General features: G+C 37.4%; 1 protein-coding gene across 1 annotated transcript; it reads left to right on the top strand.

The window, feature by feature from the left end:
• Positions 1 to 241: 241 nt before the first annotated feature.
• On the top strand, positions 242 to 4,212 carry LOC122985136 (calcium homeostasis modulator protein 6-like). The gene is made up of 3 exons (XM_044355530.1): positions 242 to 343; positions 3,101 to 3,561; positions 3,712 to 4,212. Exons 2-3 carry the CDS (start codon positions 3,106 to 3,108, stop codon positions 3,847 to 3,849), a joined length of 594 nt encoding a protein of 197 aa, XP_044211465.1. The 5' UTR covers positions 242 to 343; positions 3,101 to 3,105; the 3' UTR covers positions 3,850 to 4,212.
• The last annotated feature ends 10,080 nt before the right edge of the window (positions 4,213 to 14,292 follow it).

Genomic DNA, 14,292 nt, shown 5'->3' with positions numbered 1-14,292 from the left:
AAGAACCAGGAAGGCAGTCCGGAGATCAAGGCAAGACAACTTAGCGTAGACAATCTGACAAAGAGGGAGTGGGCTGAGGCAGTTTATATACTGGCTTGATTGGAGATGATGAGCAGGTGGGAGCGCCAGGTGAAAGTGGTTGAACTAATGAGGGGTGTGGCAGAGCAGAGAGAGAGACTGAATGATTGGATAATTCCCACAGCAACAGGTGAGGGGGAGAGCAGACTCTGACACACTGAGACTCAGGAACAAAGAACACTGACCAGATACACAGACAACCCGACAAAAACTGAACTGAGAACAGGACTTAAATACACAGGGTCTGATTACAAATTGAACACAGGTGAGTGAAGGAACACACAAGGGAAACACAGAGAAAACCAAATCCCAGAACACACAACACAATCCAACTGAAAAAGCAAGAAAGTCCCCCAAAGTCAAACATCATAAAGAAGCTCAACCAAATGACCAGGAAACATAAGTGTAACACAGAAAACCCAAAAGAACAAAAACACAACAGAAAATCCTGACAGGTTGTGACAGATATTGTCATGTATTTTATATTATTTGGTATGTTAGCTGATTTCCAAGCAAGAACTGCTCTGTATTTCTCATGATTCATTGCATGATTTGAAATAACGTTAACCTATTCACCTGAAGTATGCTCTGCTTTTTTACTCTTCCAGTTTTTTTCCAGTTTCCATGCTGTCACAAAGCATGCTTTTGTATGCTGAGATTCATTCATTAAATGTTCGCTGTTAATATGATGATCTGACTGATGTCAGGAACACAGAGAGGCTCAAAGTCTTTAACCACCATCCATTTTCAGTTTACATGTATTCAGTATTTGGGAACATTAAAATAACAGGATTGGAAACTTTTGTGTTTATGAGAATATACTGGAAAAGTTATTATTAAAGAAATACAGCCAAAATGGTGTGCAACAGTTTAAAGTATGACGTACATTTGCGTGGTTCAGCTAATGCATGACAATCATTATCATGTACATGCTGTAGCTTCCACATTCTCAGTCACACACACACAAAGTGAAACTGATTAATTCAGCTTTTCATGTCCCACTGAAACCTTTCATAGTGTTTGTCCTCATGTACAACTCCCAGCAGAGCACATAGATGCAACCACAGTCGACCAGGAGCTGTTAGACCACTGCTTGAGTCATGTTCTCACACTCCATCAACACTGAACTGCACCATACAAATACCATTTATTACATCATTATTACATTGTTTTAAGTCACATTATACTTAAGACACAAAAACTAAATCCAAACTCTTGTTATTTTATACCCACTTAAAAGGTGTAAAATCAGAAAAGTCTGAACCACAATTGAAATGTATGTTTATTCACTGCTATGTAGACACCCTTGCAAATTCATGCACACAATCAGACACATGAGTATTCAGGTTGATACAACAGTTTCCAGTTACCACCATCACATCTTATGAGACACATCTTTGAATCTTTTAAATTGCATGCTTGATTGATGTAAGCATATTGATCAAGTCAAGTCCATTTTTATTGTATAGCCCAATATCACAAATCACAAATTTGTCTCAGGAGGCTTTTACAGTCTGTACAGCAATACAACATCCTCTGTCCTTAAACCCTCGATTCGAATACGGAAAAACTCCCTAAAAAAACTCTTTAACAGGGAGAAAAAAATGGAAGAAACCTCAGGAAGAGCGACAGAGGAGGGACCCCTCACAAAACCAACATTTCATTCTTCAAAGGATGCTATTTTTCTCCCAATAAAAATATATCATAACATTAAATGCTCTAAGCAATACTATTTACCAAAGTTGCGATGTCATCAGCAGAGAGGTAAACAAACCAGGACATTACTGTTAGGAGCAGATGATGGGCTCCTTTATGTTTATGTCATAGTCTGTCTAAAGCACTACCTGTTCCAATGGTTTCATCAGCTGATTTCTGTGCAGCCTTAAGAGCCTCTGCATGTTTTCTCTCTGAGAGGAATTATAAATAATTGTTCATTGTAAAGATGAATAACCTAATAGCCAAAGTCTAATAGACTTAAGTATCACATCTTTTATTGTACATGTTCAGTGTAATATCTGCGGAACATTAAAAGCTGAATCCCAGATATACAGTAGATATTAGCTCTCATATAGCATAATCCATAAACAGGACATGTCAAACATGGCCACCATATTCATTTTTGTCACATAACAGTGCAAGATGAAGATGTCTGATTAACTTTCACTTTTAAACCACATGAGACCTTTTAGTCTAGACGCACGTAGATCTTGTCTGGGCTACGCTTGAACTATGTTTTGTTTGGCCAAGATCTAAACACAGAGGGTTACTGAGCAGAAATGACAACAGAAAATGAAAGGAAACACCTAAACAAGTGAGCAAAGATAAAAACCACAATACAAAAAAAAGAGGCGGGAAGGAGAAAAAATCCTCTTATAACACTAAGCAATTGAAAGAGTTTCACTTGAAGTAATCAGTCCTCAAGAGGAATATTTTTCTGTTTGAACTTAAAGGTTGGTACATCTTACTTTCATGTTTATTCTGAATGCACAATTACAAACTTTGAGACAGTTATAACTAATTTATTCCAGTTTATGTTAAATGTATAGGTTTGTATTGTGCAATCTTTGTGTGATACATAAATGGTTGTGTATACTACATTTTAAAATCATTGCATTACATGTACATTACATTTGAAAATGATTATATTTTAAAATGATTTTACTGACATATTGAGTAATGAAATTTTCTACATTATGTTTATATAATGTGTGTATAATGTGTGTATATATGTATATATATGTGTGTGTGTGTGTGTATATATATTGATGTGCCATCATTATATCTTAAAATGTGACAATTATCTTCTCAATGTTAATTCAAATTACTTTCACTATTTTTTGTATTCTAACAATTTCATTTTTAGATATCCAAATAACTTCTTTTCTTTTCTTTGGACATGACAAAGAATTTGGCATCAGAAATTGAACTACATGAACAACAAAACAAATGAAAAATTAAACCAGATCCATAAAAATACATGCCTGAATCATCCATAAATGTGCACTTTTTTCTTTTTGTGTAGAATTCATGATGGCAGCAGAGAAAGATCTGATCACAAAACTCAAGAGTGAGTTTGGAAAAAACCCTTTTGTGTCAAATGCGGTTTTTGCCCTCCTCCTCACTGGTGTGGAGAGGATGTTTGAGGTGGAATTTGCTTGCCCTTGCAGTCCTGGATGGAACCGCATGTTTGTTTTTCCATTTTTTTTAATTCCTGCTGTTACATCGTCTCTGCTGATGATGCTGAGTCAGGAAAACACGAATACAATATGCAAGAAAGTCCTTTGTAGCTGTCTCCCTCCTATAGTGTGGATGGCCCTGATGTTGCTTAATGGCCAATACTTGGTCTGTGCAGAGACTGACTGGACAGGCACATTTGTAACAGCTGACAAAACCTATCTTAAGTGGTGTAAACCAACCAACGCGACGACTAATTTTGAGGAGGAACGACTGCGCCGTTCACACAGATTGTATATTTGGTCTCAGGTAAGAACAGTATGATTGTGTTTGTTTTGGCAAATATCAGAAATTGATCTGTAACATGAGAGCACCAGCCTGTGATTTTTATGTGACAGTGTTGATGAATATTTTGTTTCTGTGTCTTACTGAATTATCTGTCAATTGTCCACACTACAGGGGGCTGGAAATGCTATGGTCACTGTTTTACTCTTTTTACTCATTGTATACATTGTACATACAACAAAGAGCAGATGTCGTCAAAATGACGAAGAAGACCCTGATGCTGCAGCCGTGCCACTTCAGCATCAGAAATAACGCAAAACACAGGAGACTGAAGAACATCCTGCTGTGTGAATATTATGTATACTTCAATATGCAAGCAAGTCTAGTAGTTAAATTCAGTGCTCTACTTTTGTAATAAAAAACATCTGTTGATTTTCTCTGTAAATTGACGTGCTTGTTGCACCTGGATAAGATGGTTAAGGACAGTCAAGAATCTTTCACTCTTGAGATGAGTTGTGAGCTTTTTTTTTTTTTTTTTTCTTAAATCCACTCACTAAATCTCAATTAGATTCATTTTAATACAAATATATCTCAAAACAGAGGTCTTTGATGGGAGGTGTTTCTCAAGTTATATTCTGTTTCTCCTATATCTTAATTTTATAACAATTTTAACACATTTAATTCTTAAAAAAAATAGTTAAACCAGTTTATATTTTTGTTTATACTAAGTATAGTATTTTTTACCTTTATCTGTGTTTACTCAAGTAAATCTTGTTCATTATCAATGATTATCTTGATAGCAGCATGGTTTTAGGGATGGTCGGTCAATCAGTCGGTTGAATACTTTGGTCCAGAAATACCTAAAGAACTATTTGATGGATTGGCACAGTTAATTTTGTACAGACATTCATGGTTTTCACTATGAATTATAGTGACTTTGGTGATCTTCTGGATTTTTCTCTAGTGCCACCATGAGGCTGATATTTGTGGTTTTGAGTGAGATATCTCAGCAACTATTAGCTGAATCGCCATGAAATTTGGTCCAGACATTCATGTTCAAATTTTTGTGACTTTTAATCTAGCATCATCATTACATCCCGGTTTAATTTGTCCAATACTTTGGTTTATTACCAGGTTCCTGAAAAACAAATGACATGTTGAATCAGCTTCAGCTGTACTTTGTGTTTGGTGGTAATTACATGATTAACATTATACTTAACATCCACGTTGTCATTGTGAGTAGTTAGCATGCGGATCATAGCTTTTAGTTCATAACACCACTGTACAGCCTCACAGATGCACTAGCATTAATCTTACAATAAAGTGTGTAACAGGCAAGAATTATTGTTTGGTCTAATTCCCAACACAAGCAAGGGTTTTAATGCTTGTAACACTTTAGTAAACTGTCTTCTTTGATACTGGTTATATAATTTTGAGTAAAAACTGGATAAAGGTTTCATTTTGTGCTGCATTGTTTTTTTCAGCAAGTTGTAAATTATGAGCCTGACTTTAAAAAAAAATAAAACTTCATCTTATTTCTCTATAAACCTCCTGATTGCTCTGTTATATGTCTGTTATGGTCTTAAATATTATATATCACCAGGCAGTATTATGTGTGTTAGGTGGCAAATACGTACTAAGGTGAAATTAATCACACTTGCTGATGTGGCAGTTACCAAATTTCTAGGCTACAACAGTCTCATCTCATAAGACTCATCTCTGAGTCTTTTACAGTAAATAGGATTGTAGTGAATATAAGTATGACTGGTCACACAAATATTCACTCTTCATGAATACTGTTGGTATACTGGGGTTATAAGCTTCAATCATGTCGATCAAGTTTATTTTTCAAATTTTATGAAACAAAAAAAACTCACATTTTTGGTAATGCTTGGCTTTCATACACTAAACCAACATTTTATTAATGTTTAACTTTTTTCCCAACAAAAATCATTCTCCACCATAACCATACAATTGAAATGCAGGTGAATGTCACGAGCAAAACAACTGTCAGCAACATCAGAGACAAATGAGGCACTTTCATACTGATGTCGCTGAGAGACCCTGAAAATGTACAAAAACAAGTTAATAACAGTGTTCTGTCTGTCTAGTCTGCACATACAGTATTTTTGTGGAATGTAAACTTGTATTAACTAGGTACAATCTGTGATCCAAATGTAAACTAAAGGGTCACACAAAAAAACTAATTTAAAACAGATTGTAAACCTCTATCACTCCCAAAGTGATTGGCATGTCTTTAACTACAGGACATGCTCTAGACAACTAATGAAACCATGTTTTAAAGCACAAGTTGATTGCAACGACAACAAGCAAAACTTTCAACATATTTCATGGCTGTTTTTATGCATGTAATTTGTTTCAGTTATGTTTTTATAAGGTTTTGAGTAATATTAACACTTACCCAAGCCCACTTGTACAGGAAAGGTAATCCAACATCAAAGTGACAATTCAGCGACAGTATTAGTTGTGAAATATGATGGCATGATTTGTGTGTAATTGGAAGAAGAGTAGTGAATGCACCTCCTAACCTGACCTTCAAAGTCATGACTGGCTGACATGTAGTTACATGTAATGTACTCTGCGTTCTGGGTTCAGTGAAACACATGCTCTGTTGTAATAGGTGTGTGTGCTGCTGTAGATGAGGGTCCTGTTGTAAAATGTGTGAACAGCCACAATAGAAGCAGGACAGGTTTATCTTTTGTGCTATCTAGTGTCAAGTCAGTGCATACAAAGTTGGATGTAATCTTAACCAGTCCATACAGTTTTTCACAACTGTTGCATCCATGTATTAAAAGTTTTCCTAATACTGTTAGCATGAAGCCATAAAAACCGCACTGCAATGGCCCAAACATAAAATAACTGCAAATCATGCTATTATACATACAAACTTTGCCTTGCTACAACTCCCTAAACACAGTTCGTTCCAAAGAAGGCCCAACACAGTTAAAGAGTCTGGAGGATCCAAAGGATCCAAACCAATTTATTAACAAAACCAACAGCTACTAACAAAAGCTTATGGGCTGGCTAAAAATAACAAAAAGAAGGGAAGACACGCAGACCAACCCACAAAGGGTCATAGGATCTAGACTCTCCCCTCTAATCTAAATCCACATGAAAACTAAACCTAACAGAAATAAAGCTGAGAAAACAGGATTACCGGACCCACCAAACAAACAAAATGTGTTTTCTGCAGGAGAAAAAAACAAAGTTAACACACAAACAAAAAATGTACACTTGTCAGGATACACTGTTCAGAAACCAAGTGTTTCCAGGCACGACAATGCATCAGCCAGAACATTATCCCTGCCACGGATATGTCTGACTTCCACATTGAAGGCCTGCAGTCACGAACTCCAACTCATTAGATGCCTATTCTTGTTCCACATTCTATGTAGAAAGACGAGTGGATTATGATCCTTATACACAACCACCGGAGCGCCAGGCGAGCCAACAAAAACCTTGAAATGTTCTAGAGCCATGACAAGCACCAATGCTTCTTTTTCAATGGTCGAGTACCATGTCTGACGGGAATCAAGTTTTTTTGAAAAATAAGAAACCGGGTGCTCTACCCCATGAGAACCATCCTGTAGAAGGACAGCGCTGACGCCAGTGTCGCTTGCATCCACAGCTAACTGAAACGGCTGATCAAACCGAGTTGCTGCAAGGATGGGTGCATTTAACAGGAGACTTTTGGTTTGTTCAAAAGCAGACTGGCAGGCATAAGACCACATAAAGTTCACTTTCCGACTCAGCAGGTCAGTTAAGGGTGAGGCTACAGCAGAGAATTTTTTACAGAATCCCCTGTAAACGCCAACCATAGCTAAATAACGATGAAGCTCAGTTCGAGTGGTTGGAACAGGAAATGCCATAATACACTCCACCTTCGCCTACACAGGACGAACCTGACCTCCCCCCACCACCTTTCCAAGATAGGTCACTGTGGCCTGCCCAAACTCACATTTAGACAGGTTCACAGTCAACCCGCCTCCTTCAGACGGCAAAACACTGCACGCAGATGCTCCAGATGTTCAACCCACGACTCAGAACAGACAACCAAATCATTAAGGTATGCCTCACAGAAAGACAGACCAGCGAGAACGACATTCACCAAACACTGAAAAGTGGCTGGCACATTACGCATGCCAAAGGCCATAACTGTGTGTTGGAGAAAGTCATCAGGCGTAATAAATGCAGAGATCTCCTTCACCCGCTCAGTCAACAGGAATTGCCAATATCCCTTCATTAGCTATAATTTAGTAACAAACCTGGTTCCCGATCTACACAATCCTCCATCCTTGGAAGAGGATAACAGTCATAAACTACCAAATAAACATGAGACACAGATGAGAGAAAAAGACACCGCTCTAAATGTTGTTTATTAATCAATAAATATAATCATTTTCACATTGCTACATCATGCAAGGATACAAGTACTACTCCAAAATACATCATTTTGAGTAAAGCCAATATATTATTTTGACTTTTTTTCCAATTTAGTGTAAAGTGAATTTACAGATATGAAAGCGTGAATGATTATGTCTTGCTCCAGTTGTGATACAACATACCTGAATTTTTTAAATATTTCTTAGTTGCAAAAACATGTACGGGTCAGTGATTTTATATGGTGATCGACTTGCATCGCCTGATCAAATATACAACTGAGATTTCTTAAGTTAGAATGAACAGCTGAGGAAAGAGACCCAATACTCTGAACAACCTTGGGAGCTATACTGTCTGAGGCTATAATAAGAACCTCTGTCTTGTCTGTATTAAGCTGTAAAAAGTTGTTAGACATCCAGTCCTTAAATGGCAGTCAGACAGAAGAAGCCCTCACATCTTTAACCATGTTGTTAAACTCAGTTAAAACGTCTCTGCAGTAAAGGCGGTGAACATGGAGTTTAGTGGATTTCCACAGACACTCTGACTTCCAACATTTGCGCTGGAAACAACGAATGGTGTCATTTACCCAAGGGGATGAATTTACGGAGGGGACAAAACGCATTTTACAAGGAGCCACTATATCCAAAACTGAGGATTAATGTGCATTAAAGGATTGAACTGGACAATATACGTCTGCATAAGAACACAACACTGTGTAAAAACAAGGTCCAGAGTATGCCCCCTAATGTGTGTGGGACCAGACACGTGTTGAATAAAATTAAAAGACTCAGTGACATTAAGAAAATCAGCAGCAAAGCTGTGGACGCCATCCACATGAATATTAAAATCACCAACTATAATAACTCTGTCTAGCCTTATGATGGAGGATAAAAAATCACTGAATTCAGATATAAAAGAACTGTTAAAACCAGGGTGTCAGTAGATTAAAATACAATAAAACGGATTAGAATGACCAACTTTGGTTAACTGCAGTTCAAAAGAGGAGAAGAATCCAGTGCTCACTGATCGACTCTGGAAACAGTTCCTGAAGACTGATAATTGTCTGTATCAGTGGCGGCTGGTGACTCAAAACATTGGGGAGGACAGGAGGAAAACCAACATGGAATCTTACAACAAACCGCATCAAACTATATCATTGTCCCCCACCTGATGAAATCGGAGGGGTGGGGCCCAATTTTATATGCCAATAAAAGAATTTGCTTTTAAAAACAAAAACCCCTGAGTAGTGTAAAGGCTGCTTCTTTAAAGACATTTAACATATACATATTGTTTCTAAACAGAGACGTGTTCATTTTAGCCGTGCAGTGGTTCAGATCTGTCATTTTACCAGATCTAGCCAGTGATAGTATAACCACACTGATCTGAAAATGCTATTGAATGCTCATTTATTAACAAATAAAGACAATCGACTGTTCTGGGCTGCTTATGTACTCTGTGCATGCGCACACTTCAAGCTTATTCCAGTCTGGATAGACTTAGTGTTGACTAAACACAGCTAAGCTGCATTAGTGGAGCCTCAAGTGAAAGTTGACGTTCATTCTAGTCAGGCTTTTTCAAGTAAGTGCAGCTTTCTTTAGCTGCGTTGATGGAACATCCCTCTGGTCTCAGTGTTCTTCCCCTGTCTGCTTTTACCTTCACACCTGTCCTGTATCAATCTCGTCAGCCCTGCCCTGCTCCCAGTGTCTTCCCAGCCTGCCCCTGTGTCTTGCCACCTGTTTCTTGTTGTCTAATTAGTTTAGTTTGTATTTAAGTCCTAGTTTTAGTTCAGTCTCGTTGGATCATTTGTTTGGTTTAGTTGCCTGCACACACTTCTGTGTCCTGTTCCTGTGTTAGTTAGTTATATTCTTCAGTTCCTTCTGCCTACTGAGTCTCTGCATTTGGGTCCACCTGCTCCGCATATCATGACAGTGCAGCAGTTTTAATTATGACATACATTAGAGTGGTTCAACTAATGCATGCCGATTATTGTCATGTACATGTATGATATGTATGTACATATATACTGTAGCTTCCACAATCTCAATCACACACACAAACAAAATGAAACTGATAAATTCAGCTTTTTATTTCTCACCGAGGCCTTTCATAGTGTTTGTCCTCACATAGAATTCCCAGCATACAGATGCAACCACAGTCAACCAGGAGCCGCAATCATTTCCTCACACTCAATCAAGACTGAACTGCACCATACAAATACCATTTATTACATCATTACATTGCATTAAATCACATTATATTTAAAATACAAAAACTAAACCCAGCTTCTTGTTGTTTTACACTCATTTAAAAGATGTTAAATCAAAAAAAGGACCACAATCCAAATGTATTTTTATTCACTGCCATGTAGACACCATTATCCCTTATCAACATCTCATCTTATAAGACACATCTTTGAGTCTTTAAAATAACATTTACTGGTAATGTAAGCATGCTTGATTGATGTAAGCATAATGAAGCTTAATGAACTTATTTTCAAGCAAAATTGTATTTCTTATGATTCATTGCATGATTTGAAATAGGGTTAAATATTGTCAACCTGCTTGTCTTTTCACCTGATATATGCAGATATGTTTTTACTGTTCCACTTTTGTATGCCGAGATTCATTTATTAAATGTTCACTGTTAATATGATGATCTGACTGTCAGGAATACAGAAAGGCTCAAAGTCTTTAACCACCATCCATTTTTAGTTTACATGTATTCAGTATTTGGGAACATTAAACTAACAGGATTGGAAACTTTTGTGTTTATGAGAATATACTGGAAAGTTATTATAAAAGAAATACAGCCAAAATGGTGTGCAACAGTTTTAAATATGACATACATTTGCGTGGTTCAACGAATGCGTGTCAAGCATTTGTTAGTACATGCTGTAGCTTACACAATCTCAATCACACATACACACATTTCATGTGTCACTGAGGCCTTTCATAGTGTCTGTCCTCACGTAGAACTACCAGCAGACCACACAGATGCAACCACAGTCGACCAGGAGCTGTTAGACCACTGCTTGAGTCATGTTCTCACACTCCATCAACACTGAACTGCACCATACAAATACCATTTATTACATCATTATTACATTGTTTTAAATCACATTATACTTAAGATACAAAAACTAAATCCAACCTCTTATTTTACACCCACTTAAAAGATGTAAAATCAGAAAAGTCTGAACCACAATTGAAACGTATGTTTATTCACTGCTGTGTAGACACCCTTGCAATTTCATGCACACAGACACATGAGTATTCATGTTGATACAACAGTTACCACCATCACATCTTATGAGACACATCTTTGAATCTTTTAAATTGCATGCTTGATTGATGTAAGCATATTGATCAAGTCAAGTCCATTTTTATTGTATAGCCCAATATCACAAATCACAAATTTGTGTCAGGAGGCATTTACAGTCTGTACAGCAATACAACATCCTCTGTCCTTAAACCCTCAATTCGAATACGGAAAAACTCCCTAAAAAAACTCTTTAACAGGGAGAAAAAAATGGAAGAAACCTCAGGAAGAGCAACAGAGGAGGGACCCCTCACAAAACCAACATTTCATTCTTCAAAGGATGCTATTTTTCTCCCAATAAAAATCTATCATAACATTAAATGCTCTAAGCAATACTATTTACCAAAGTTGTGATGTCATCAGCAAAGAGGTAAGAGGCCTGCCCAAACTCACATTTAGACAGGTTCACAGTCAACCCGCCTCCTTCAGACGGCAAAACACTGCACGCAGATGCTCCAGATGTTCAACCCACGACTCAGAACAGACAACCAAATCATTAAGGTATGCCTCACAGAAAGACAGACCAGCGAGAACGACATTCACCAAACACTGAAAAGTGGCTGGCACATTACGCATGCCAAAGGCCATAACTGTGTGTTGGAGAAAGTCATCAGGCGTAATAAATGCAGAGATCTCCTTCACCCGCTCAGTCAACGGGAATTGCCAATATCCCTTCATTAGCTATAATTTAGTAACAAACCTGGTTCCCGATCTACACAATCCTCCATCCTTGGAAGAGGATAACAGTCATAAACTACCAAATAAACATGAGACACAGATGAGAGAAAAAGACACCGCTCTAAATGTTGTTTATTAATCAATAAATATAATCATTTTCACATTGCTACATCATGCAAGGATACAAGTACTACTCCAAAATACATCATTTTGAGTAAAGCCAATATATTATTTTGACTTTTTTTCCAATTTAGTGTAAAGTGAATTTACAGATATGAAAGCGTGAATGATTATGTCTTGCTCCAGTTGTGATACAACATACCTGAATTTTTTAAATATTTCTTAGTTGCAAAAACATGTACGGGTCAGTGATTTTATATGGTGATCGACTTGCATCGCCTGATCAAATATACAACTGAGATTTCTTAAGTTAGAATGAACAGCTGAGGAAAGAGACCCAATACTCTGAACAACCTTGGGAGCTATACTGTCTGAGGCTATAATAAGAACCTCTGTCTTGTCTGTATTAAGCTGTAAAAAGTTGTTAGACATCCAGTCCTTAAATGGCAGTCAGACAGAAGAAGCCCTCACATCTTTAACCATGTTGTTAAACTCAGTTAAAACGTCTTTGCAGTAAAGGCGGTGAACATGGAGTTTAGTGGATTTCCACAGACACTCTGACTTCCAACATTTGCGCTGGAAACAACGAATGGTGTCATTTACCCAAGGGGATGAATTTACGGAGGGGACAAAACGCATTTTACAAGGAGCCACTATATCCAAAACTGAGGATTAATGTGCATTAAAGGATTGAACTGGACAATATACGTCTGCATAAGAACACAACACTGTGTAAAAACAAGGTCCAGAGTATGCCCCCTAATGTGTGTGGGACCAGACACGTGTTGAATAAAATTAAAAGACTCAGTGACATTAAGAAAATCAGCAGCAAAGCTGTGGACGCCATCCACATGAATATTAAAATCACCAACTATAATAACTCTGTCTAGCCTTATGATGGAGGATAAAAAATCACTGAATTCAGATATAAAAGAACTGTTAAAACCAGGGTGTCAGTAGATTAAAATACAATAAAACGGATTAGAATGACCAACTTTGGTTAACTGCAGTTCAAAAGAGGAGAAGAATCCAGTGCTCACTGATCGACTCTGAAAACAGTTCCTGAAGACTGATAATTGTCTGTATCAGTGGCGGCTGGTGACTCAAAACATTGGGGAGGACAGGAGGAAAACCAACATGGAATCTTACAACAAACCGCATCAAACTATATCATTGTCCCCCACCTGATGAAATCGGAGGGGTGGGGCTCAAAAAAGGCTCAAAGTCTTTAACCACCATCCATTTTTAGTTTACATGTATTCAGTATTTGGGAACATTAAACTAACAGGATTGGAAACTTTTGTGTTTATGAGAATATACTGGAAAGTTATTATAAAAGAAATACAGCCAAAATGGTGTGCAACAGTTTTAAATATGACATACATTTGCGTGGTTCAACGAATGCGTGTCAAGCATTTGTTAGTACATGCTGTAGCTTACACAATCTCAATCACACATACACACATTTCATGTGTCACTGAGGCCTTTCATAGTGTCTGTCCTCACGTAGAACTACCAGCAGACCACACAGATGCAACCACAGTCGACCAGGAGCTGTTAGACCACTGCTTGAGTCATGTTCTCACACTCCATCAACACTGAACTGCACCATACAAATACCATTTATTACATCATTATTACATTGTTTTAAATCACATTATACTTAAGATACAAAAACTAAATCCAACCTCTTATTTTACACCCACTTAAAAGATGTAAAATCAGAAAAGTCTGAACCACAATTGAAACGTATGTTTATTCACTGCTGTGTAGACACCCTTGCAATTTCATGCACACAGACACATGAGTATTCATGTTGATACAACAGTTACCACCATCACATCTTATGAGACACATCTTTGAATCTTTTAAATTGCATGCTTGATTGATGTAAGCATATTGATCAAGTCAAGTCCATTTTTATTGTATAGCCCAATATCACAAATCACAAATTTGTGTCAGGAGGCATTTACAGTCTGTACAGCAATACAACATCCTCTGTCCTTAAACCCTCAATTCGAATACGGAAAAACTCCCTAAAAAAACTCTTTAACAGGGAGAAAAAAATGGAAGAAACCTCAGGAAGAGCAACAGAGGAGGGACCCCTCACAAAACCAACATTTCATTCTTCAAAGGATGCTATTTTTCTCCCAATAAAAATCTATCATAACATTAAATGCTCTAAGCAATACTATTTACCAAAGTTGTGATGTCATCAGCAAAGAGGTAAACAAACCA

This window comes from Thunnus albacares, chromosome 7 (assembly GCF_914725855.1).
Source record: "Thunnus albacares chromosome 7, fThuAlb1.1, whole genome shotgun sequence".
In the NCBI taxonomy this organism is placed as follows: Eukaryota; Metazoa; Chordata; class Actinopteri; order Scombriformes; family Scombridae; genus Thunnus; species Thunnus albacares.
This window is presented reverse-complemented; position numbering and strand designations above follow the sequence as displayed.